Consider the following 25,152-nt stretch of genomic DNA (forward strand, 5'->3'; position numbering starts at 1 on the left):
AAATGTGACAACCTAAGCAAAATGGTATGGAAAAGGATGCCCCTGGGCTTCTGGTTTGAATAAATAAGCAGAATTGGTGTAGTGCATTGGGATCCTAGCTTGGACAGTTAAAAGAGAGAGGAAGATCATTTATTGGTTCTTGGATATATTGAATTTGAAGTGACTTTGAGGCATTCCTGAAGTTGGGTACAGAAGTCCAGTGTTCAAAGGAACAGTCTGGGCTGATGATGTAAATTCTACATGTTGACCAGTCCCCATGCTCATTGGAAGACCAGCTCATATGCTCTATTCAGAGAGGCTTCTCACCCATTAGGCATTCATTAATTTTATCCCACTGTACTCCCACAGCAGTTTGATCATGCTGTTAATTTAATACATCATATTGAAACATGTGTCTTATGTGTCACTTGTCCCCTACTGACACAGTGCCTTGGAGCATCACCACAATAATGATTATTGTTGAAAATAATTTTTCTAAAATAATAAACTCAAAGATGCTGAGAAATATGAAGGACCTTGTGTGTTACCTGGTTCACTCACCCATTCAAGGAGAAATTACTCTGTAATGATCTTGCCTCTACTTTAAATTGTTCCTGTGATAGAGATCTCACGACTTCAGAAGGAAACAGATCCAATTTTGAACAATTTGAATAATTAGAAAGTTATTTTTTATAAAGAGTTCACACTAGCCCACCTTAATGTTTCCCCACTGTTCAGAACATTTGCTCTTCTGTTAGCATGATAGCTTGGCTGTAACATTTGAAGAACCATAATGATTACTTAACTAGAGGCTCTTATAGATTGGGATTCATGTTGTGTTTTCACTTTGAGTTCCCCAGACCTCCTCACCTAAGGAGTGAATAAGCATTTGTTGAAAAAATGTATTGAAACAATTATCCATTTTGGCTTTTTACAGTTAATACACTCCCATTGTCTGCAGTAATTCCTCCAGTTTGTCCGTGCGCCTTATAGAATGTGATGACCAGAATCAAACATAACATTTCATAAAGGGACTGAATTGTTTGGTCTATAATAATCAAAATTCTATTTCTTTTTTTTTTAGATGTATTTATTTGAGAGACAGCACGCACACACAAGTGTGCACAAGTGGGGGGAGGGGCAGAGGGAGAGACTCTCAGGCAGACTACCCACTGAGCATGGAGCCCGTTGTGGGGATCGATCCTACGACCCATAAGATTATGACCTAAGCCAAAATCATGAGTTGGGTGCTTAACTGACTGAGCCACCCCAGCGCCCTTCCGTTTCTTTTTTTTAATTTATTTTTATTTTTTATTTTTATTCTATTTATTTAAATTTAAAAAAAAAAGCAAAAACAATGCACCAATTTTTCCCACACCCCATCCACTGCCTCTGGCAACCACCAATCTATTCTCTGTATCTATGAGCTTGTATGTATATACGTGTGTGTCTATGTATGTGTATATATGTATATATATATTCAGATTCCACATACAAGAGAGATCATGTGGTATTTCTTTCTCTATCTGACTTATTTCACTTAGCATAATGCCCTTGAGGTCCATCCATATCTTGTCACAAATGGCAAAATACCATTCTTCTTTATGGCTGAATAATATTCCACTGCATATGTATACCACAATTTCTTTACCCATTCATCCATTGACAGGCACTTAGGTTGTTTCCATATCTTGGCTATTGTAAATAATACTGCAGTGAACATGGGGGTGCAGATATCTTTTCAAATTAGTGTTTTGGGTTTTTTTTGATAAATCTGCAAAGTGGAATTGCTGGATCATACAGTAGTTCTTATTTTAATTTTTAAGGAATCTCTGTATTGTTTTCCACAGTGACCACCACAATTTACATTCTCACCAGTGGTGCACAAGAGTTCCCTTTTCTCTACATCCTCACTAATACTTAATATTTCTAGTTTCTTTGATAATAGTCATTCTAACATGTGTGAGATGATATCTCATTGTGGTTTTGATTTGAATTTTCTTGACGATTAATGATGTAGGGCCTCTTTTTGTGTATTTGTTGGACATTTTTCTGTCTTTTTTGGAAAACTGTCTATTCATATCTTCCACCCATTTTTTTAATCAGATTGGGTTTTTTTGCTATTGAGTTGTATGAATTCTTTTTTTCTTTTCAAGTTTTTATTTAAATACTAATTAATTAATATATATGGTAAAATTGGTTTCAGGTGTAGAATTTAGTGATTCATCACTTACATTTAACACCCAATGCTCATCACAACAAGCGCCATCCTTAATGCCCATCACCGATTTACCTATTCCCCATGCACTTCTTTCCATCAACCCTTAGTTTGTTCTCTATAGTTAAGAGTCTCTATGGTTTGCTTTCCTCTCTTTTTTTTTCTTCCCCTATGTTCATCTGTTTTGTTTCTTAAATTCCATATATGAGTGAAATCATATGATATTTGTCTTTCCCTGACTTATTTTGCTTAGCATAATATACTCTAGCTCCACCCATGTCATTGCAAGTGGCAAGATTTCATTCTTTTTGATGGCTGAGTAATAGTCCATTGTATATATTAACCAGATCTTCTTTATCTATTCATCAGTTGATGGACATTTGGGCTCTTTCCATGGTTTGACTATTGTTGATAATGCTGCCATAAACATTGGGTTGCATGTGCCACTTCAAATCTGTATTTTTATATCCTTTAGGTAAATGCCTAGTAGGGCAATTGCTGAATTGTAGGGTCGTTCTATTTTTAACTTTTTGAGTTGTGTGAATTCTTTATATAGTTTGAATATTACCCCTTATTGGATATTTGATTTGTATGTATTTTTTCCCATTCAGTAGCTTGCCTTTTCATTTTGTTGATCGTTTCCTTTGTTGTGCAAAAGCTTTTTAGTTTGATATAGTCCTACTTTTTAATTATTGCTTTTGTTGTCTTTATTTTTGGTGTCAGATTTTTTTTAAAGATTTTATTTATTTATTTGACAGAGAGAGAGAGCGAGAGCAAGAACACAAGCGGGGGGAGTAGGAGAGGGAGAAGCAGGATTCCCTCCAAGCAGGGAGCCCGATGTGGGGCTCGATCCCAGGACCCTGGGATCATGACCCGAGCCCAAGGCAGATGCTAAATGACTGAGCCACCCAGGCGCCCCTTGGTGTCAGATTTAAATAATCATCTTCAAGACCTATGTCAAGGAGCTTACTGCCTGTTTTCTTCTAGGAGTTTTTATGGTTTCAAGTCTTATGTTTAAGTCTTGATCATTTTGAGTTAATTTCTTTTCTTTTTTTGTAAGGTAGTGCTCCAGTTTCATTCTTTTGCATGTAGCCATCCAATTTTTCCAAATCCATTTATTGAAGAGGCTGTCCTTTCCCTATTGTATATTCTTGGTTCCTTTATGATCAATTAATTGGCTATATATTCATGGGTTTATTTCTGGGTTCTCTATTCTGTTCCAATGATCTGTATTTCTGTTTTTATGTCAATACCACACTGTTTAATTCTATAGCTTTGTAATATAGTTGAAATCAGAGAGTGTGAAACCACCAACTTTGTTTTTCTTTCTCAAAATTGTTTTGGCTATTTGGGGTCTTTAATGGTTCCATACAAATTTTAAAACTGGTTGTTCTTTTTTTTTTTTTTTTTTTAAGGGCTCTTTGTCCTATTTGAAAAAAGGCCTTGGAATTTTGATAGGGATTGCATTGAATCTATATGTTGCTTTTGGTAGTATGGATACTTTAAAAATATTAGTTCTTCCAATCCATGAGCATGAAATATTTTTCCATTTATTTGTGGCTTCTTCAATTCCTTTCATTAATGTCTTATAGTTTTCAATATATAGATCTTTTTCCACTTTGGTTAAAGTTATTCTTAGGTATTGTATTCTTTTTGATGCAATTCTAAATGGGATTGTTTTCTTTATTTCTCTTTCTGATAGTTCATTATTAATATATAGAAATGCAACATATTTTTATGTGTTGATTTCTATATCTTGCCACTTCTGAATTTGTGTATTATTTCTAATAGCTTCTTGATGGGATATTAAGAAAACTTAATATCATGTCATCTAGATATAGTGACCGTTTTACTTCTTTTTTCCAATTCAGATGCCTTTTATTTCTTTTTCTTGCCTAATCGCTCTGGCTAGGACTTCCAATACTATGTTGAATAAAAGTGGTAAGTGGTAACATCATTGTCTTGTTACTGATCTTAGAGGAAGAGCTTTCAGCTTTGCACTGTTGAGTATGATGTTAGCTGTGACCTTGTCATATATAGCTTTTATGTTGAGATATGTTCCCTCTATACCCCCTTTGTTGAGAATTTTTATCATAAATGGATGTTGAACTTTCTCAAATGCCTTTTCTGCATCTATTGAGATGATTATTAAGTTTTTATCCTTCATTTTGTTACTGTGTTGTATCACATTGACTGATTTGTGGTTATTGAAGCATACTTGCATCCCTGGAATATATCCCACTTGATTGTGGTATAGAAACACTATTTCTTAAATGCATCCTGAGATTTTTGGTTTGTTTGTTTGTTTGACACTGTTGGATCAAGCAAACCTTTTTTCCCCCTACAATACCAAATAGGTCCAATTTTTCTTTTGTACAATTGATTTCTTTAACCTATGTTCAGGAATTTTATTTACCACTACTAAATTTCATTTTGTGTGTTTTATGATAGCATCCTAGTATGTAGTTTGCATATTTAACATATTATTTAGGATAGCTTCAATTACAAGTACCAGAATACCAGACTGACAATTATTTGAACAATAAAAATATTTGATTATCCCACATAAAAGGAAGTCTGAAGGTACCAGTAGTTCTACAGTTGACTCATGACTCAATGATGTCTTTAAATATGAAGGTGTTTCCCATCTCTCTCTAGGTGTTCCTTATTACGCTGGTGATATCTTACCTCATGGTTGCAAAATGGCTGCCAGCAAGGAAAAGGCCCTTATACTACCTTTTGTTCTAAGTGGGAAGAAAGAGGATACAGGCCAAAAGAAGTGTTTTTGTGTTGTGTGTTTAGTTTTTTGTTGTTATTATGTTGTTTGTCTCATGTGGCTGTCTGCCTTTTCCTGATTCCCCTTCCCCCCCCATCACCAGCATATTTCTACTTGTGCCTCACTTCCTGGAACTAGTAACATGTTTGCCCCTGTATCAGCCCGTGGTGAAGGGGAATAGGAGGACCCTTCTGGCTTAGACCAATCCTGATTCATTCTTGAGGGCTGAGCAGAGTATATGAATATGAATCTTGAGATTTAGTCAACATAAAACCTTGTTACATAGTAAATTTCTGTGAAAATATTCATCCTGTTTTTGTTTTGTTTAGTCTAACATTACACTGTCACAAATATCAAATAAGACAAGTTCAAAATAATGAATATTTACATCCAGTTATATACTTGAATGGATATGAAACCTACAAAAATATGTTTTACCATGCGTAGGAAAACATTTTAATAATACAAAGCACCTTTCTCTGCAGAACTCAAGGCACATCATGTTGAGTATGTCATTTGGTCCCTAACAGCAATAGCTCTTTTAGGAAGACCAAGCTAAGAATAAGATACAGATATACTAAGTACTGTGTTTAAGGTTATGTAGCCAATCACTTAGTTCTTAGTTCTCTGCTGTAATTCATGGAAATAAAAATGGGTGGCAAAATTTTAATGTTAGTCCAAAAAGAATAAAGATTTGGGGTTTTGTTATTTATAAGATATTCATGATACATTCATCAGTTAATTTTTCTTAAAGACAACAATGAAAAGTAGTACACTAAAGAATTGCTTTAGGTATTTCAAGCTGGCATATTTTTTTATTTTTGGTTTTTTGTTTGGGGTGGCATATTTTTTTAAACCTGAATTCATAAAATATCATTCATAAGCTCATGCTAAAAACAAAAAGTAGTCCAAGACTGACAAATGCAAATTAATATTTTCAGATTGTTCGGCATGATAGGACGATGGAACAAATAGTTTTTCCTGTCCCCAATATATGTGAATACCTTACACGAGAATCCAAGTGCCGTGTGTTCAATACAACTGAAAGGGATGAACAAGGAAGTAAAGTGAATGACTTTTTCCAGCAAACGGAAGATCTCTACAATGAAATGAAGTGGCAGAAAAAAATCAGGAGTAAGTACAGTAAACCAAAATTGTTAGTTTTGAGCGTAACGGTAGATATATTGGTACTCTGGAATACATGACAGCATTCATTTAAATCGGTTTTTAATTTCTTACCTTCTGATGTTACTGAAGTCCCTTAAAGCCTTAAGAGTGTAAGCTCAGTCTACACCTGGGTGGGAGCTGAGACACCTGTGGCTTAATAAAAACAGAAGACTAATTAGATCTTTTCATGCTGATCCTATAGTTTTATAAATATTATGAAATGCAGGGTTGCAGCTGTATGTTTCAACTGCTGAGCAGCTGCAGCTTTGCAGTCCTTGGCTAGGTTCTGACTGGCTTTAACAATCGGTGAGTGGTATGGAGGGGCATTGGCACCAGCATGCTTGTCCTCCGTTGTCTTATGATCTTACGATGGAGTAGATTGATGTTTTCTTGAAAGTCATTCTTTCTTTCAACATATCTTTACCTTTCCAAATCTGACTAAAAATTCTGTGGCACTTATATTCCCATAAGGCAATGTTATCATTTTACAGTTAAAAAGTAGCATGATAATAGTTCCCATTACTTACATCTCAAGGGGTCAAGTCTATTTGGAAATTTCTACCTCTCCTAAATAATTGAAGAGATCTGCAGTGCATACAAATTTGACCACATGACTTTTCCAGGTCTTGTCCCTTCTTAACTCTTAATATCTAAACATAAGATCTAAAATATTGGAGTTAGTTGAGGGAGTAAGTGTCAGAATTTTCAAACTTAAAAAGTTTTATTACACTAAGCTTTGGTTTATTTTCCCATATATCATGAGTTTTTAACAAAATATAATAGGGAGACACTGTTGATTAGGTCTTTGCTATCTTTGGGGGAAGTCTTCCAGACAAGCAGGCCTATGTTCTCAATACCTCTGTTCAACAGTGCTTCTAGTTTTCTAGGAACTTTAATGAGCATGGTTTATGAATTTGAGTGGAGCTTGAGACACATCATCTTTGGATATAAGATTATATGCATTTTGCATATGCATATGCATGCATTTTTAGGCTTTCTTATCAGAATATTTGAAAAAATAAAGAAATGACTCTCCCTTAGTATTTTGCCATGTAGAACCTTAGGGGATTCAGAGAAAATTTTGAGTGTCCAGAATATGTGAAGACTCAACAATTTTATTTGGGACATTTGAAAAGCACACATTTTATCCTTGACAAAAGTAAGTTGAATAAGGATGTAGTGCTTGTGGGGTTTGTTCTTTTTTGGATAAATATCTTATCATTTATTGGAAAACAAATCTTAAAATAATTTCCAATGCACATATTACATTGAAAATTTAGAAGCAACTTACTATAAGGTTACAGATAGAAACTAATTCATTAGATGGATATACTGCAAATATATGCATCAACATCTTCTAATTTTGTCTTAACATTCTCCTTTTTAAAACGAAGACTCCTAATTCAAAAATGATGGAGATGCAGATGTTTACAGCATAACATACGTTAGTCAACTAAATGCCATGGCAAATCACAGCCTATTCCAGGGTTGGAATGCTTCAGTCTAAGAGAAGGAAAACAACATATACTGAAGGGAAGTACAGTTTAGAAGTAAGCAGAAGATCCCAGATTGGAATTCACAGAACCTAATTTGAAAAGTTTATAATTTCTATTTGAAAGTTGATGTGCCTTTCTCCCTCAAGTAACTCCAATATTTTAGATCTTATGTTTAGATATTAAGAGTTAAGAAGGGACAAGACCTGGAAAAGTCATGTGGTCAAATTTGTATGCACTGCATATCTCTTCAATTATTTAGGAGAGGTAGAAAGAACTGATTTTGGGTTAGGGTCAACTATGTTCAGTAGATGAATTTACTAATTCATTTCTGAAGATAAATATGGAATCTCTTTTCTGAAAATATTCGGTTAAGACTCTCCTACTTATTAGTACTTCCTATTGTATCTTTCACATTTTTTCTGCTGTTCCAAACCCAAGTGCTTAGGAAGCATTACGGTTTAAAACTTAGGTATCATAAATCACTAGTTCCCAATAAGCAGTTCTAGGCCATGGTCTTCAGTGTCTGGATTTCAGGTAACTGTGACTGGGTCATAAGAGTTTTCATCAGACATGTATCTGGCTTGGGTTTTTTATTTGACTGTAAAGCATGGGAGTGGGACCGTTTTATTAATATTACTGAATTATAAAGTGATATATACTATTCTGTGAAGAGATGCCCCAGGCAGCCATTAACGTGTTTCCCTTAATCTGCTCTAGGGATGTATTAGAATTGTTACAGAATCACTTATTCTGACCATGTTTAGCAATTGCAAAATTTCTCACCCTTTTACCATGGCTTAGGTGTAAATTGACTGAAGAATAAAAAAAGGAATCAAATCGAAAACCCCCTTATAGTATTGATTATAAACTTTCTTATATAAGTCATTTTGAATATTTGTTTCAGTATACTTTTATACTACTTTGCAAAAACACATTTGGTAAAATGTTATTTCCATAGAGTTCATGTGTTGAAACCAAAATTAATTATTCCATTTTGTCCCATCGTACTTTTTGCTTACTAGATAACCCTGCACTGTTCTGGTTCTCGAGGCACATATCCCTCTGGGGGAGCATATCCTTCAACTTGGCTGTGTTCATCAATTTAGCTGTTGCACTCTTCTACCCATTTGGAGATGATGGAGATGAAGGCAAGTGCTTGTCTTTCTTTAAATGATAAATATTTTAAAGTTCTAAAAATAATACTCTTGATAATCCATTCCTTGGCTATTTAGAGCTTCAAAATAATAATAACACAATTCTTTTTTTTTAATTATTTTTATTTATTTATTTATTTATTTATTTATTTATTTATTTATTTTTTTTATTATGTTATGTTAATCACCATACATTATATCATTAGTTTTTGATGTAGTGTTCCATGATTCATTGTTTGTATATAACACCCAGTGCTCCATTCAGTACATGCCCTCTTTAATACCCATCACCAGGCTAACCTATCCCCCCACCCCCTCCCCTCTAGAACTCTCAGTTTGTTTCTCAGAGTCCATAGTCTCTCATGGTTCGTCTCCCCCTCCGAATTCCACCCCCTTCATTTCTCCCTTCCTACTACCTTCTTTTTTTTTTTTTTTAACATATAATGTATTATTTGTTCATTGGGGAGGGTATGTGCTATGGTGAGCACTGTGAATTGTGTAAGACTGTTGAATCACAGACCTGTACTTCTGAAACAAATAATAATGCAATTCTTGTTAAAATTTTCTGTATTCATTGAAAGTGGAGCATGATGATAAGTAGATTAGGCAGAAAACTACGGTCAATAGAAATGTTAGTTTTCAAAAAGCTCATATACAGAAGAGCTCTTGGAACTATGCTATACTGGCAAGCAAGGCAATGAAAAAGAATTATTTCTACTGATTAATATGACTGAAAGCATTTTAAATATGGCATCTCAATTATATGGGAAAATGAGTGCCAAAATATTTATCATGATTACCTTAAATAGTGGAGTTTATATTTAACCCTCTTCCTTGCTTTCTATCTTGTCTAAGGTTTCTATAATGAGCACACATGGACTTTGAAAAAAAAATTTTTAATGTACAGCATAGGACAGAATATGATCATAGAGAATATCTCAGATCTCCCAGTCTAGGATGTCTCTACAAGGATGATTGACTGAAATTAATATTATTAAACTAATAATAAATGAAGTTTTACAAAAGCAAAGACAAGAGAAATTATCCCATCTTAGGTGAAATGGGATGTAGAGGTGAAATATGCTAATGGGTGGCACCATGGGAATTAAGTTTTGTTTAAGTCTGGCAAAGTGCATGGGAAAATATGTTACAGCCTTGGGATACAATCAGGTAAGTAGCTTTGAAATGTGTGCAGAAAGAAGGCCTTGAAGGAAAAGATGAACGACATCAGGACACAGGAACCACAAATTGCTTTCATATCTCACCTGTAGGACTGTTGTAAGAATTTAATGAGATGCTATCTAGGTCAGGCATTTAGAATAGTGCCTGGTAAGCATTCTGTGAAGCTTAGTTGTTGTTGATGTCATTGTCATTACAAGGTAAATATTAATACTACAAGGAGAAGCCCAGTGAAAGTGAGGGTATGATGAAAACAACAGGTATGTAAGCCTATTTCAGATGAACTGGGGGTGAGCATGAAGGGAGATGGGAGTCCAGGAGTAATTTGCTATTTCAAAGCTCCATTACAGATACTAGATATCAAAGTCCTAACTTTTAGATATAATTTGAATGGTTTTTAAAAAAATTTGATTTTTTTGAAGGCATGCCAGTGCCAAAAGAAGAATACTCGGCGGTGGAGCAGATGTGTGATGAGTGAAATAGCAAATGAAAGCAGAGCAAATATTTGGCCATCCATTGTGGGAAGTTGCAAATACAGCAGGAAGTGGAAAGAGCTTTCTTTTCACTGTGTTTAGTCTTATTTAGTGATGATAGCCTTCTTGGCACAGAAGAATGTAACCCTTGTAAGGAGAGAAGTCCAACATGAAATGATAAATTGGTATCATCTGCGCACAGAACGTTGAGAGTAAATTGTAGAGTCCCAGTTAACAGAAGCATAAAGTCTTAGATATGGAAGCAATTCTAGAGATCATCTAATATCAAATCTTCATTTGACAGATGAAGAGATGGAATCCCTGAGAGGCTAAAAAAATGGTAGATCTTAGAGTAGAAGGTTAACTCTTTCGTTTCCCATCCAGGACTTTTCTATACATAGATAATTGGGTTGGAAGTATATAGATAACCGGAAGAGAACAAATCTTCATACAGAACATATTTTTTTATGAGTTCCATTCCATGATAACCCTTACTTGACCACGAGAACCAATGCATATAGCCTCTGCTGCCACCTATTGTATGTGAACTATAATGGTAATGGGCAATGCCACCCTCTAGACATCTACTTTTTACTCATTCAGGAGAAAGTAAAACACCTGATGCATTTTTGATACTTGCCAAGTAACAGTTACAATAGTAATATTGATAATAATAATAGCAGCTGATGTTGTTTACCATTTAGATTGGGTCAGGCAGAATGCTAAGCACTTCCCATACATAATTTCACTCACTCTTCCTGACAATTCTGTAAAGTAAGCACTTCATCTTTATGGATGAAGATCTGAGGCTTTAGAAGATTTGCCCAATAATTCAGCAGTGGAGCCCATAAATATGTATTTTTTGACAAGCTTCTGAGGTGTTGCTGATGCAGCTGGTCGTTGAGCAAGCCCTTGAAACCACACATGTAGTAGAATTTGGAGTAAGACTCCAAGAGAAGAGAGAAATAGGACTAACAAAACAAGACTGAAAAACAAGGTGCCTCATCATCAGGTGACAGACTTTACTCTTCAGAAAGACTGGATGAAAGTTAACAGTCATAACCAACGTGGAGGCTCAATCTTAGGTATCTGTGTTGGGTAGGGGGCGCTGGTGCTGAGAGAAAAGAGAAGGCATGAGCGGCCATTTTGGTAATATAGAATCCCAAAGTCATGTTTGGTTAATCTAACTACAGTTCTGGATGAGTTATTTAATTGTAACTCTAGGAATACAGTTAAAATTTTGGTCAGGATGAGCTCAGCCTCTAACCTTCAGCTGTACACTTTGAATAGCTAGAAAGACTGAGAAAACAAAGTCAAAACTGAGAAGCATACTTGGACATCAGAACTGTCTGGAGAAGGAAAATCCTGTGCTGGATGTGCAAGTTCTCTAATACCGGATTTTGTCAAACAAAGTTTGGATGACTACTTGCCAGGAGCACTTCGAGCTGATTTAAAGGTGGATTAGTTGAGCGTTAACATTCCTTCCAAAAAAAATGATGGAGACGTGTCAAAGAACACAAGATCCAACTTGAAAGGACTCCCAAGGACCACATCTGCAGAAATTTTGAGAAAAAAAAGGGTTGACAATAATACAAAATAACCCATAGAATAAAATAAGAATCCAGGAGTCCATATGGATTGTGAGACGAGAAACCTCCTCCTTACAATAGTATTCTAATTAATTAGTGTAGGAGGAATTAGGATAGCACCATTTGGCAAATGGCACTGTAGTAAGAATCATCAGTGGATGCTAAAATTAATAGGTGAATGTTAGATGAAAAGGAATAACGAGAAAGAGGTTATTGACATAGTCTCAAAGTATTTCACCCAACATACTGACTAATTACAAGAGGAAAAACAGTCGTGTGGAGAAATCACTCTAAGTGATCAACGTTAATGTCACCAGTGATGAGACATAGCAACATGGGGCGCCTCTTGGTACAATGCACTGACCAGGGCATGGCATCCTGTGCCAAAAATACATAAACCGAGGAAACTTTAGACAAACCCAAAATAAGGGACATTCTTCAAAATAATTGGTCAGTAATCGTGAAGCTTACGAATAAAGATAGAGGAATGGCTCAAATTCAAAGAGACTAAAGAGACATGACAACTGATGTACTTACTATGTGACCTTAGTCCAGAAAAAGGATGTTAGTTGGGCAATTAATGAACTTTGAATAAGGCCTATAGATTAGATAAAAGTGATATATTATAATAAAACACATAGGAATAAGCTTAACCAAGGAGGTGAAAGACCTGCACTCTGAAAGGTATAAAACACTGATGAAAGAAATTGGAAAATGACACAAACAAATGGAAAGAGATTCCATGCTCACAGACTAAAAGAACCAATATTGTTCACAAAGAAATCTACAGATTTAAAGCAATCCCTATCAAAATACCAGCACTGTATTTCACAGAACTAGAAGAACAAGTAATACTAAAATTTATATGGGACCACAGAAGACCCTGAAGAGAAAAAGCAGTCTTGAGAAAAAAGCACAGAGCTGGAGGCATCATAATCCCAGATTTCAAGTTATACCAAAAAGCTGTATAATCAAAACAGTGTGATACTGGCACACACATACAAAAAAAGACACATAGATCAATGGAACAGAACAGAGAGCCCAAAAATGGACCCACGCTTACATAGTCAATTAATCTCTGACAAAGGAGGCAAGAATATGCAGTGGAAAAAAGACAAGCTCTTTGACAAATGGTGCTGGGAAAACTGGACAGCTACATGCAGAACAATGAAACTGGACCACTTTCTTATGCCACACACAAACATAAAATGGATTAAAGATCTAAATGTGAGACCTGAAACCATAACACTCCTTCGAAGAAAACATAGGCAGCAATTCCTTTGACATCGGCCATAGAAACATTTTTCCAGATATGTCTCCTCAGGCAAGGAAAACAAAAACAAAATTAAACTATTAAGACTACTCCAAAATAAAAACCTTTTCATAGCAAAAGGAAACCATAGACAAAACAAAAAGGCAACCTACTGCATGGGAGAAGATATTTACAAATGATATATCCAATAAGGGGTTAATATCCGAAATATATAAAAAAACTCAAAATATATTGATTTATATATCAAAATATATAAATAACACCAAAAAAAAATCCAGTTAAAAAATAGGCAGACAATATGAATATACATTTTTCCAAAGAAGACATCCAGATGGCCAACAGACATATGAGAAAATGCTCATTAATCATCAGGGAAATGCAAATTAAAGCCACAATGAGATGTCACCTTACACCTGTCAGAATGGCTAAATCAAAACAACAAGAAATAACAAGTGTTGGCGAGGATGTGGGAAAAAAGGAACCCTTGTGCACTGTTGGTGGGAATGCAAATTGGTGCAGCCGCTGTGAAAAATAGTATGGAAGTTCCTCAAAAAATTAAAAATAGAATTACCAGATGATACAGTAATTCAACTACCAAGTATTTATCCTGAGAAAATGGACACACTCATTTGAAAAGATATATGCGCCCCCATCTTTATTGCAGCATTATTTATAATAGTCAAGATACGGAAGCAAACCAAGTGTCCATCCACAGATGAATGGATAAGTGAAATAAGTCAGAGAAAGACAAATATAGTAGGATTTCACTCATATGTGGAATTTAAGAAACAAAATAAGTGAACACACAAAGGAAAAAGACAAACAAAAAGACAGACTCTTTTTTTTTTTTTTAAGATTTATTTATTTTAGAGAGAGAGTGGGGGATGGGAGAGGGGCAGATGGAAAGAGAGAGTGAATCTCAAGCAGACTATGTGCTGAGCATGGAGCCCAACACAGGGCTTGATCTCACGACCCTGAGATCATGACCTGAGCCGAAATCAGGAGTTGAACGCTTAACCAACTGAGCCAACCAGGCGCCCCCCAAGAAACAGACTCTTAAATAACAAACTGATCATTGCTGGAGGGAAGATGGGGGAGGGAAATGAGTGAAATAGATCAAGGGGATTAAGATAAGTACACTTATCTTGATGACATTGAGCAATGTACAAAATTGTTGAATCATTACGTTGTTCACCTGAAACTAATATAACATTGCATGTTAATTATTCTTCAATTTCCAAAAAGAAAAGATAAAAATGGTGTATCATATTACTTTCTTGATATTGATCATTGTAATGCGGTTATGTAAGGTGAAATCCAGGTGAGGGGTATATAATAATTTTGCGTTCTATCTGCAACTCTTACATAAATCTGGAAGTGTTTTGAAATGAAAAGTTAAAAAAGAAAAAATAAATAAATATGAGGATTCTTGGGGCGCCTGGGTGGCTCAGTCGTTAAGTGTCTGCCTTCGGCTCAGGTCATGATCCCAGAGTCCTGGGATCGAGCCCCACAATTGGTCTCCCTGCTCGGCGGGAAGCCTGCTTCTCCCTCTCCCACTCCCCCTGCTTGTGTTCCCTCTCTCGCTGTGTCTCTCTCTGTCAAATAAATAAATAAAATTTTTAAAAAATTAAAAATAAAGATAAATATGAGGATTCTGTCCAACCGTAAAGTCCCTGGATTCTGGGTGTAGATGTTAATCATGAAATCACCTGGTAAATCCTGGGCCAAAAAAAAAAAAAAAAAGACCTTTGGTCAAAATGAGCCACCTTCCCCAACCCCAGACCCTCCTCCAGGCTTCTCCAGAGTCACTGTGTCCTCTGTGAGGACAGGGGGTTGGCAGAGGCAATGGGTTGTGTAAGCTTTCTCCAAGCATGTTTTCCAGCCTGATCACACATAAGCTGGGAATTACTTAGATCTGGTTCACTGTTGGGTTGTAATATTAACTGAGAGAATATTGTCTCCCTTCCATCAGAGTAGTGGTGTATAATAATTAAAAGGAGATACTTAGGGGAAGGTGATTCTCAGGGGATCAGCTTATAGTGCACTCCCTCCCCGACCCCTGCTGTAGATAATGGCCTTTCATTGCTGGGCTTTGAAGAGCTCAGATTGCATGATTTTATTTATTTATTTATTTGGTGGGGGGAAACACTAAGCAGTTGTTTTTATTTATTCAACTATAAAGACTACAGCAATTTTTTGATTCGTAACACCTTAGGTTAATGCTAATTAAATTGCTATAAACGTGGTTGAGGATCAGAATAGGATTCAGGAACAAGGAAGAACAATAACAACAAACATCTTCAAACTTTTTTTTGAAATACCATTTTTTCCTTTAATTAAATGCAGCTTTCCCATAGACTTCCCCAGACTGGTTTGCAGTCTAAGGTGGTCGGAAACGAGGCTTTGGGCATTCTCAAGAGACTGCAGGGTAAGCTACGGTGCCAAGCAGGAGACTGAAACCCTGATCTGAGGCAATCTTAGGCATGTTCTGGAGGAGAGGCAGATTCTCAAACATTTCCTAGTGTTCCTTCCTTTTCACGAAATTTCCCCTTCCCTGGCTAATTCAGTGCAGTAAGAATCCCCTCACCGCCTTTCCTGGTTACACTGTCATGTAGAGGGAACCTGACAGGAATGTGTGGTTTCTGCTTAGACTGGAAAGGCAACTGGACTCGCTCTGATCCACCTCCTCCGGAGAGGCTGAACGGTAGGGAGATGCCCAGGAAGGCCCCTTCGGGCAACTGAAAGGCCTGGTGTACCCGGAAGGGCACTGCTGACCCTTGGAAAATAGAAGACCTCTCAGCCTGAGGATGTGAACTCTTGAGGGCAGTTCCAGGTCGCCTCTCCTTTATCCCACACAATTCAACGTGTTAACTGGGCTTTAGGAAACTCATAGTTAGGTGTAGTAACAAAAAGTTTACGTATACCACTTTTTAGGCCATTCTAAATATTTTTGGCTTCTTCTGTCCTCATTTCCTCTTTACCATTTTTGGAAGGGAAGCCATTTTTTTCCCTTGACCTTTCCCAATGATATGGATTGATTCTGAGTAGTCATTTCCACCAGGAATCACAGGCCACTGAGGCCAGGTTTCCCAAGGGGGTGAGCTTGGTTTGCATTTATTCAGGAATGCAGGGCTTATTTGTGTGGCTATAGGTTTTGGTTTGGTCAATTGGTTTATTTATCTAACATATGCTTCTCTAAAAAGGAAACTTGCACCCAAAGTGGAAGAATGAGGTGTTGGTGGTTTGGGCTGAGAGCAGCTTTTGGTGCTAGAGAACATCCCAGATGTCCATTCAGAAGCTGAACATTGGCCATGCCAACTGTCCCTGCCCAGTTTGGCAAAGGCAGACTAGTTAGTGGAGAAAACTGCTGCCATGTGCATTTCTTATTTCCAGATAGCGTATGACTTTTTTTTTTTTAAATCAGGTTCAAATTTAGAGTGTAATTCTTTTTTTTCCCTCAAATGCTTTGTATTAAAGAAAGTTAAGTTCTTCAAGGTGATTTTAATTCATTCGATTTAATAACAACCATTGATGAAGCGTGGCTATGTGCCAGGCACTGTACTAGGCCCTACAGACAGACACAGAAGTTGGTAAAGCTGTCCTTGTCTTCAAGGAGCTCATGATCTAGTTCAGGGACAAAGAAATGATTAAGGCACAATAGTAAAGACCACCCATGGATTTATGGATGGATGTCCACTTTAGCTGGATTGAGGTGGGGGAAAGAGTCTTATGAAGTTACATGGGAGGCAGAGAAATGGAGAGGGACTGGAGGTAAGAAGCAGCATGTTCTGTACAGTGAACTATACACGAGTCATGTGAGGTGGATAGGAAAGTTCCATTACATGACTTGAATTGAGGTCTCCAAATTGGCTGTTAGAACTTTCTTCCATAAAGGACAAAATTCATACTTTCTAAGATTTGAAAATATGTAGAGCGAATTCTAGAAAATTTTTCCATTATTAAAGGAACAATGCTTATTATAGAAAATTGATACAAATATAAAGTATTAAGAAGAGTTCCCCCCTCCCATCCTCAGTGGGTAAAAACTGGCTTTAACAATCCGTACTGTCTTCTCTAGAGTTTGTCAGTTTCAATTTATTAATTTTTGCATTAAAGCTTCAGCTAAAAACCAATGTGACTATTCTTACAGAATATGATTACAAATTATTGACAATTGACAATTGGCAATATTGTCAATAGCCATTTTAAATAACTTTATAAGTTTATTTATAAGTTTATAAGTTTATTGATTTCACAAATACATATTAGTATTAAACTACGTGCAAGGTACAACATTAGATTATCTTTGAGTTCTTTCTAAAAAGAGATCAAATGCCCAGTTTTAAGTGCATGGTTATAATTTCTTGTTTAATCAAGGGGAAATCTTGGCAAGCCAGATATTGCCTAGGAAAGAATAGTCAAGATGTGGTTAGCTTATCAGGCATTAATAACAATGAGCAGTGTAACTATAGGTGTCAATGCTAGGACTTTTAAAGTAAGAATGTCACACCAAGACACTGCTTATGAATTATACTGAAGAGTCCAGTGACTCGCTAAAAGTCATTAAATGTGCATAGATGTTGAAAGTTTTAGTAAACTTAAGAATGGCTCCACAACTTGGCAAATTTATAACTGGAGACTTAGTTACTTACTCAAAATGAGTTCACAGATTATGTTTTTGTTTATTCATTTAATCAGTAAGTATTTACTTGTTGCTACATGCCACATACCGTGATAGGCTCAGAGATAAGAGATGATCCTCACTCTTACAAAGCTTACATTCTGAAGACATCCAAATAAGCATGAGAGAAAGTCGAAGGTCTGATTCTGTCCATGGCTCTTTGAGATCTGGGAAGCTGGTGGTCAGGTTATGTTGTGGTAGACACAAAGTGCTTATAAACCAACATTACAATAAACCTGAGTTGGGTATCCATTTTTTTAGCATTGCCAGAGGATGTGAATTAAGGTAATTTCCAGAGATATGTACCCCTCTTCTTTCCCCTTCCCCAAAGTCGTCTTATCAGATCATAAATCTGGTGAGAGGGGTAGCGCACCCAGGTGGCTCAGGTTAAGCATCTGACTTCTGCTCAGGTCATAATCTCAGGGTCCTGGGATCGAGCTCCTGCATCAGCTCCCCGCTCAGCGGGGAGTCTGCTTGTCCCTCTCCCTCTGCCCCTCCCCCTCCTCCCTCCCCCCACCCACAGGCTCATGAACTCTTTCTCTCTTGCAAATGAATGAATGAATGAATAAACAAACAAATAAATAAATAAATTTGGTGAAGGGGTTAGATCAGATCTCTCTTCCCAACCATCTTTCATCACTCTTTGCTTGAGTCAATGTGGTAAGAACAAACATTGCAAAAATAAACATGTCTAAGCTAATGCTGTTTGCTACCTGACTTTTGTTTTGTTTCTTAATGTCTGACAGGCTCTTCCTACCTACTTTTGATCTATTAGCACTCACTACGAACTAAAGGCTTACACAGAATTCAATGAAGGAATTCAGATAATCCCAGGGTTTAACTGATAATACAAAAACTCTACACACCAAAGCACTTGTGGTATTTTGCATGCAGAAGTGAATTTTATAAATAATAGAAACAGTCCAAAAGAAATAACTAGTGGAAAATCTCCATTTTGTTGTTTCCCCTGTGACTTCATTAGCCAATAGGCATGTGTTTGAGGTCCTATAGCTGATCTAATCAGCCCAAGAATGTGGCCCCTTACTTTACTTCAGCAATACAGCACCACATGACCTTCAACCGGGGATTCCTTAAATTCACATAGTCCGTGCAAACGTCAATGAATTATACTTTTTTTTTTAAAGGAGATATATTTTTAAACTTCTTTTGGGCAATTTATAAAGAAATTTTGTGTTATGGGGTTCATTTTTTAAGTATTTGGAACTTTTGTTTTCTGATGATTTTTGTTTTGTTTTGTTTTCTGATGATTTAAAAGCTCAACTTTTTTTAGAGCTTGAGTTGGCTTTCTAGTACATACACTCATACATATACACATACATCATATACATTTATACACATATATATTTTAACAGATAAAGCTTGTGTCTATTTTATTAAAGACTGGATATTTTACATTCTGAATTCTTTAGAAGAATCTGCAGTATAGAAACTTTATGACAATAGAACAAAACAAGGTATGAGTTCAGTTACAAAATCCTTGGTTTCATATGATTTAACTGTACATTTAACACTCATTAACCATAAATTTTGAATTAAAGTTCCCAAGTGAGATACATTAGCAGAAGTGTTTAACATGTAACTCTCATAGGAGAGAAAGATGAACAATTCTCAGAGTTAACGGAAGCTACATTAACTAGTGAGTATTTTAACATCCTGAAAATAATCACAAACTTTCTGGAAATGCAATGAATATTTGCATTGAGTAATGAGTAATGTGTTCAGAGACATTTCCTCTAAATATACAGTGTGTAGAGTGGGTTGTTATGAAATTCAGTGTCTTATGGTTTGATTTGCTATGTTACATAAAGTAGAGTGGCAAAGATTTTAACATTTTCTACTTTTGTTCTTAGTAAAAATAAACTTCTTCCTCATATTACAGGTACACTTTCTCCCTTGTTCTCAGTTCTTCTTTGGATAGCAGTTGCAGTCTGCACATCTATGCTGTTTTTCTTCTCCAAGCCTGTGGGTATTCGACCATTTCTTGTGTCAATAATGCTCAGATCAATATATACAATAGGTCTTGGGCCTACGTTAATACTTCTTGGTGCAGCTAATGTAAGTATTTTATTTAGCTTTGTCCTTTTGTAAATTCATTGAAAAAGTGTACTAAATGTAAAAATGTAGCTATATATTTTAATTCGTGTATACATAGTAAATTCTTGTTTATTGTGAATTCAATTTAATGAGAGTTTAATTTGTACATTTGTAATTTTGAGAGAGAGAAAAAAATGACAAGTAAAAATTTGATATATTTTAAAAAGGTGGCATTTGGGGCATGACCCAGTTCTGCAATCAATTTAATCCAATCCAGTTTTAATGCCTTCTGTATCCTATACCCAAAGATATTGACAAAAATGACTCTAAGCCAGTGTTAACATCCCAAAGTGACTTCTAAATCACCCAAGAAAGATTAAATTATAGTTGGCAGAGTTTTAGAAGTGAGTACCTTTTATAAAATGACCAAAGAAAAAGGATTGCTATATGAGAAAATATGAAATTTGGCTCTTTTTATGTGAACAAAACCCATAAACTTGTGAAAGGCATCGATGAGATTAATATTTTTTTTCACTAAATTTTAAAATACTGGAACAAAGGAGCATATTTCAAATCCTCAGTTGGTAAGTTGAGAATAAGTAATCAGAGCACTATTCCAAATAACAATAATAGTACCCAAGAGATAAAATTTTAAAGGGACTAGACAGCTTTCTACATGGCATATTCATAAAGGGATATTAAAAGAAGGGTAAATCATCAGGTTAATGAAAGAAAAAATGTCCAGGCGCACAAATAAATATTGTTAATATGTCTGCTGAATCCCTAAAGCACGGTCTCTATCTTGTATGGGGTTTCTAACATAGTGTCCTATATTCTGGTATCTGCATATATGCCTTATCTTCCCTACTACATTATACAGTTCTTTTTTTATTTTATTTTATTATGTTATGCTAATCACCATACATTACATCATTAGCTTTTGATGTAGGGTTCCATGATTCATTGTTTGCATATAACACCCAGTGCTCCATGCAACACATTATACAGTTCTTAAGGATAATGATTGATCATTCAATGTCTTGGAATGTCGTTGGTATCCAACAAATGTTTCTTAAATAAATTAGTATTCACAGTGAGTGAATGAATGAGTGAAAAATTATCTTTGTATCCTTATACATTTACAGTGCCTTGTACATGAAATACATAGCAAGTATTTATTGAAAATGAATAAATGAAATAGCCAGCCAAACTTCTGAGAATTATAAAGCTGAGCTAGAATGACCAAGTCTGTGTTTCTGACCACTATTATATTATACTTCCTTGAAAATTTGACATGATGTAAATGACAGCTCCCAGTTAACTAGAACATTCAGGCAACCAAATTACCAGTTATTCTTCAATCATTGTTAATAAAGGGAAGTGTACTATACATGCAAAGATGTCTATCAGTAAAGAATTCTGTCAAGTACCAAATACAGGATTCTTAAGTTTCTTGAGGGCAGAGGTTTTCACGTTCATAGGTATAATCCTGCCCTCTTCACTCCCTCACTCCTGACTCCATTTTTCTCCCACTTAATCCGTAGTACTTAAACATTCAAAAATTCTTTACATGAACTGAACTTGTACTTTGAGTGTTTTGGAAACCAAGCTAATTGAGGAATCTTCATGTATTTATCTAAATTCTTCTAACCCTATTAGAAAACTTGAGTTAGGTAAGTCCAACTTATTATTAAAAATACATTGACTATTGAGCCAAATTATTTGAAGAAGCAAATAATGTTCCTAAACTGGCAGCTGGTCCTCAATAAGACATTAATTCGAGAGAGAAAACCCAAGTTTGATAAATTGAAATAATAGCTACATAGAGTTGGGCCAGAAATAACAAGCATTTATTCAGCCTCTGTTATCTGATAGACATTGAAACTACCAAGAAGTAGAGGATGTGGTTCTTGCCATACAAAAGCTTCAAGAATAAATAAAGAGATAAGGAAAAACATTTTAATGTCTATTGGGGAAACCAAAAACATTTGGAGTTATTTCTCCTTTCCCCCTTAGGGGACAGGATAAAAAATAATCTCTGCCTGGTTTGGTGAAAATAGTTCCACCATAGGAAATGACAATTCATATAAGAGGCAACTTTTATACTTGAAAAGAAATATATGTGGAAATGTATCTCTCTTATTAACTGTATGAATCTGTGGGTACTCTCATATCTCTCACAGCATAAAAAACCCATTTGCACAGCCCCCCAAACAATACATTACAATTTGCCAGTTCAGGGCATTTTGGCAAAGAAAATATCAGCTTTAATTTGGAACAAACAAATTGGATAGAATAATTGTGATTTCGATAATATGGATATTGATAGTTTTTATCTATAGTTTTGATATTGTACAGATTAATAAAATGTCTTAGCATGTAATTATCTATCTTAACTTTTGTCATAATAAACTTATTATGTGGCTTACTATTTCCCAGGGGGCAGGAAAAAAATTAAATGAAAACATAAATCAGTCACTTTTCGTAAGTTAGGATTTAATATATTTATTAATTTGTACTTAAAAGTTTGCATTGTTTGACAGGTAAAACTATAGGTACTAAAATTATAAGTATCAGAAGCAGGAAAAACAAAAGAAAATATCTACCTGACAGTCAAGCCTTAATGAGAATCAGAATTCTAGACTATAGGCAAATTGAGCCTCTGAGTTTCATTTTTCTCATCAGTGAAATGAAGATGTTGAAGCCTAGTCTGCACTCACCAGTTGTTAAGAAGATTGGTGGAGAAGATTAGTGTGAAGCTTTAGAGCAGAGCAATAACAGTGATGATATAATAGCAACAAAGGCTACTGTTTATCAAGCTCCTAACATGTGAAGTACCATTTAATTGTGAAACATCGGTATCACAATCGTAACAGTATTTGTATTTTGGTTCACAGAGGGTTGTTTGTTTCTGGACTCAGTGTCTTTCATAATGTCAGGCAAATGTAGAAAGTTGCTTTTCTGGAAAAGGAATCAAGTGGAAGGAAAAACCTCAATCTGTGTTCTGAGCATTTAGTATTATCAGTTTCTGTTTATTAGGATGCTTCATTTTTATCTTTACTCATTTCTAACAATCGAAGTTTTGATTCGATTGCAACTAATTTATCCATCTTGTCACAAGGGTTATCTCAATGTTTGAGATGTTTCAAAAATTTCAGATGTTTTTCTCTGTTATAAAGCATATCTTATAACCCAGTACAGTTTTCTTCTCACAATCTACATTGCAATGGAAATTAAGATATTATTTTGGCAAATATAAACACACATTTTATAAATTTTAGATCACCTAATATTTCTATACCACTAATAATGATAATATTCCCAGTCATGTGGACGTTATATAATCTGTTTAACCATTCCATTAATTTTTATTGTTTAGATTTTTAGATATTTTTCATAATAAATAATGCAGTAAATACCTGTGGAAGATCTTTTAATATCTTCTAAACACTTCTTATGTACAATGTTTTTTTTCTTTTGTAGTAGTGCCTGGAAATGTGTAATTTATTTAATGGCATTTATAAATTATTTGCCTTTCTTACAGTTATTTGTAATATGGAAATGTTCCCTTATGCTGAAACTTGGTCTCGCCATTTTGCAGAGAGGAGAAGCAAGTGGAGTTTAGCAGATAGCTGTCTATTAGCAATAAGCCACAGTGTTCACATTTAATAGTATCATGCCCTTATTACTTACCTGCAGATAGTTTTCCTGGGAGGGCTCATGTTACTGCTAATCTATAAGGTTGAGCCCCACCATATGTTCACTTAACATACACAAATTCAATTATATATTCTGAGACAAAACATTCATTCTCTCTCTCTCTCTACCCCCCCCTCACACACACACACACACACACACACACACCCTATTTTTCATATAATATGGTCACTACATTCTCCTAATTCATTCTGATATTCAGTTGTAGTAGCAGGAAACTGCTTCAGTGCTGGGGGAAAACTAGAAATGTTGAATTTATTTTAAAAACAGTATAGCTTATACCACCCTTGTTTATTATACCGCTTTGTTGGCAATTTAAAAGATTTCCAGGGTGATGTTGGCCTGAAAATTTTGCCTTATGCTTTGACCATAGAAACTTATCCTGCCTAAGGTGTAACACTACTGAAATGGAGATTTTTGAATCAAATCACATAGATTTTAGTAAGGTTGATATTGATGGCAATACAGTAATATGGTTAACATGTAGTTCAATAAATTCAGTTTTCCTTTTCAAGAAATACTAGACAGTATGTATGTATGTATGTATGTATGTATGTATTTATTTATTTATTTATTTATTTGGCTACAGTTTATTCCTGGAAAATAGGTCATTTTTTCCCATAGGCACAATGTAAGATAGGGATAGAATTCCTGATTAGGAACATAGAACCAATAAGACAAAAAAGGATAATATAAAGGCAGCTATAAATTTCTGTGATCCCATAAAATAGCAAAATTTAAAGGACACCCTATAGAAAATTCTAGAACTTTGAGTCACCTTAAGGATTATTCATTTCTAGGCATTTCATTTTAGAAATGAGTATACAAAATCCTGTAGAGACAAGGAGGATTTACCAAAGCATCTGGTGGGTGGCAGAGCCAACACTGGAACCCAGATGGCCCAACTTCTAGTCCAGTGTCCTTCCAGTATACTGCACTGTTAAAAGTCCTACAAAGACGTATCAATGAATTATGAAGTATTTATGAAAACAGTACAGGACAATTAATTTCCCCGATTAAAATTAATTAATTTTGTTCACTCTACACTAATTAACAAATGAACATTAATTTTGCTTTTGTTTTTAGAAGACCTACTGGTAAATCATCTTTGTAAAAAAGACTGTTGGAGGGGAGGTGGACAGGGGGATGGGCCAAATGGGTGATGGACATGAAAGAGGGCACTTGTGATGAGTACCAGGTGTTATATGTAAGTAATGAATCACTAAATTCCATTCCTGAAACTAATATTGCACTATGTGTTAACTAACTAAAATTTAAATAAAAACTTGAAATATTTAATTAATTAATTAATTAATTAATTAATAACTGCACAAAAAGCTTACATTGATACTGTTTCCCTACCCCATTCCCCACTTTTTCCCCCACCATCACACA

At 35.3% G+C, this 25,152-nt stretch overlaps 1 protein-coding gene across 6 annotated transcripts in view; it reads left to right on the forward strand.

Moving 5' to 3' along the window:
• ITPR2 (inositol 1,4,5-trisphosphate receptor type 2) overlaps positions 1-25,152 on the forward strand; it is a 496,243-nt gene that overhangs the window by 390,559 nt on the left and 80,532 nt on the right. For all 6 annotated transcript variants that reach the window (XR_010411569.1, XR_010411571.1, XR_010411570.1 and 3 more), the window contains 3 exons: positions 5,915-6,107; positions 8,659-8,784; positions 19,886-20,061. Coding sequence is in view for 3 of the 6 variants with exons in the window: in XM_064591479.1 (XP_064447549.1) it covers positions 5,915-6,107; positions 8,659-8,784; positions 19,886-20,061 (495 nt within the window). In the remaining 3 variants the exon portion in view is untranslated. The remainder of the gene's footprint in view (positions 1-5,914; positions 6,108-8,658; positions 8,785-19,885; positions 20,062-25,152) is intronic.

This window comes from Mirounga angustirostris, unplaced genomic scaffold (assembly GCF_029215605.1).
Source record: "Mirounga angustirostris isolate CCGP_5_RB_7025 unplaced genomic scaffold, mMirAng1.0.hap1 SCAF_5, whole genome shotgun sequence".
NCBI classification, from domain to species: domain Eukaryota; kingdom Metazoa; phylum Chordata; class Mammalia; order Carnivora; family Phocidae; genus Mirounga; species Mirounga angustirostris.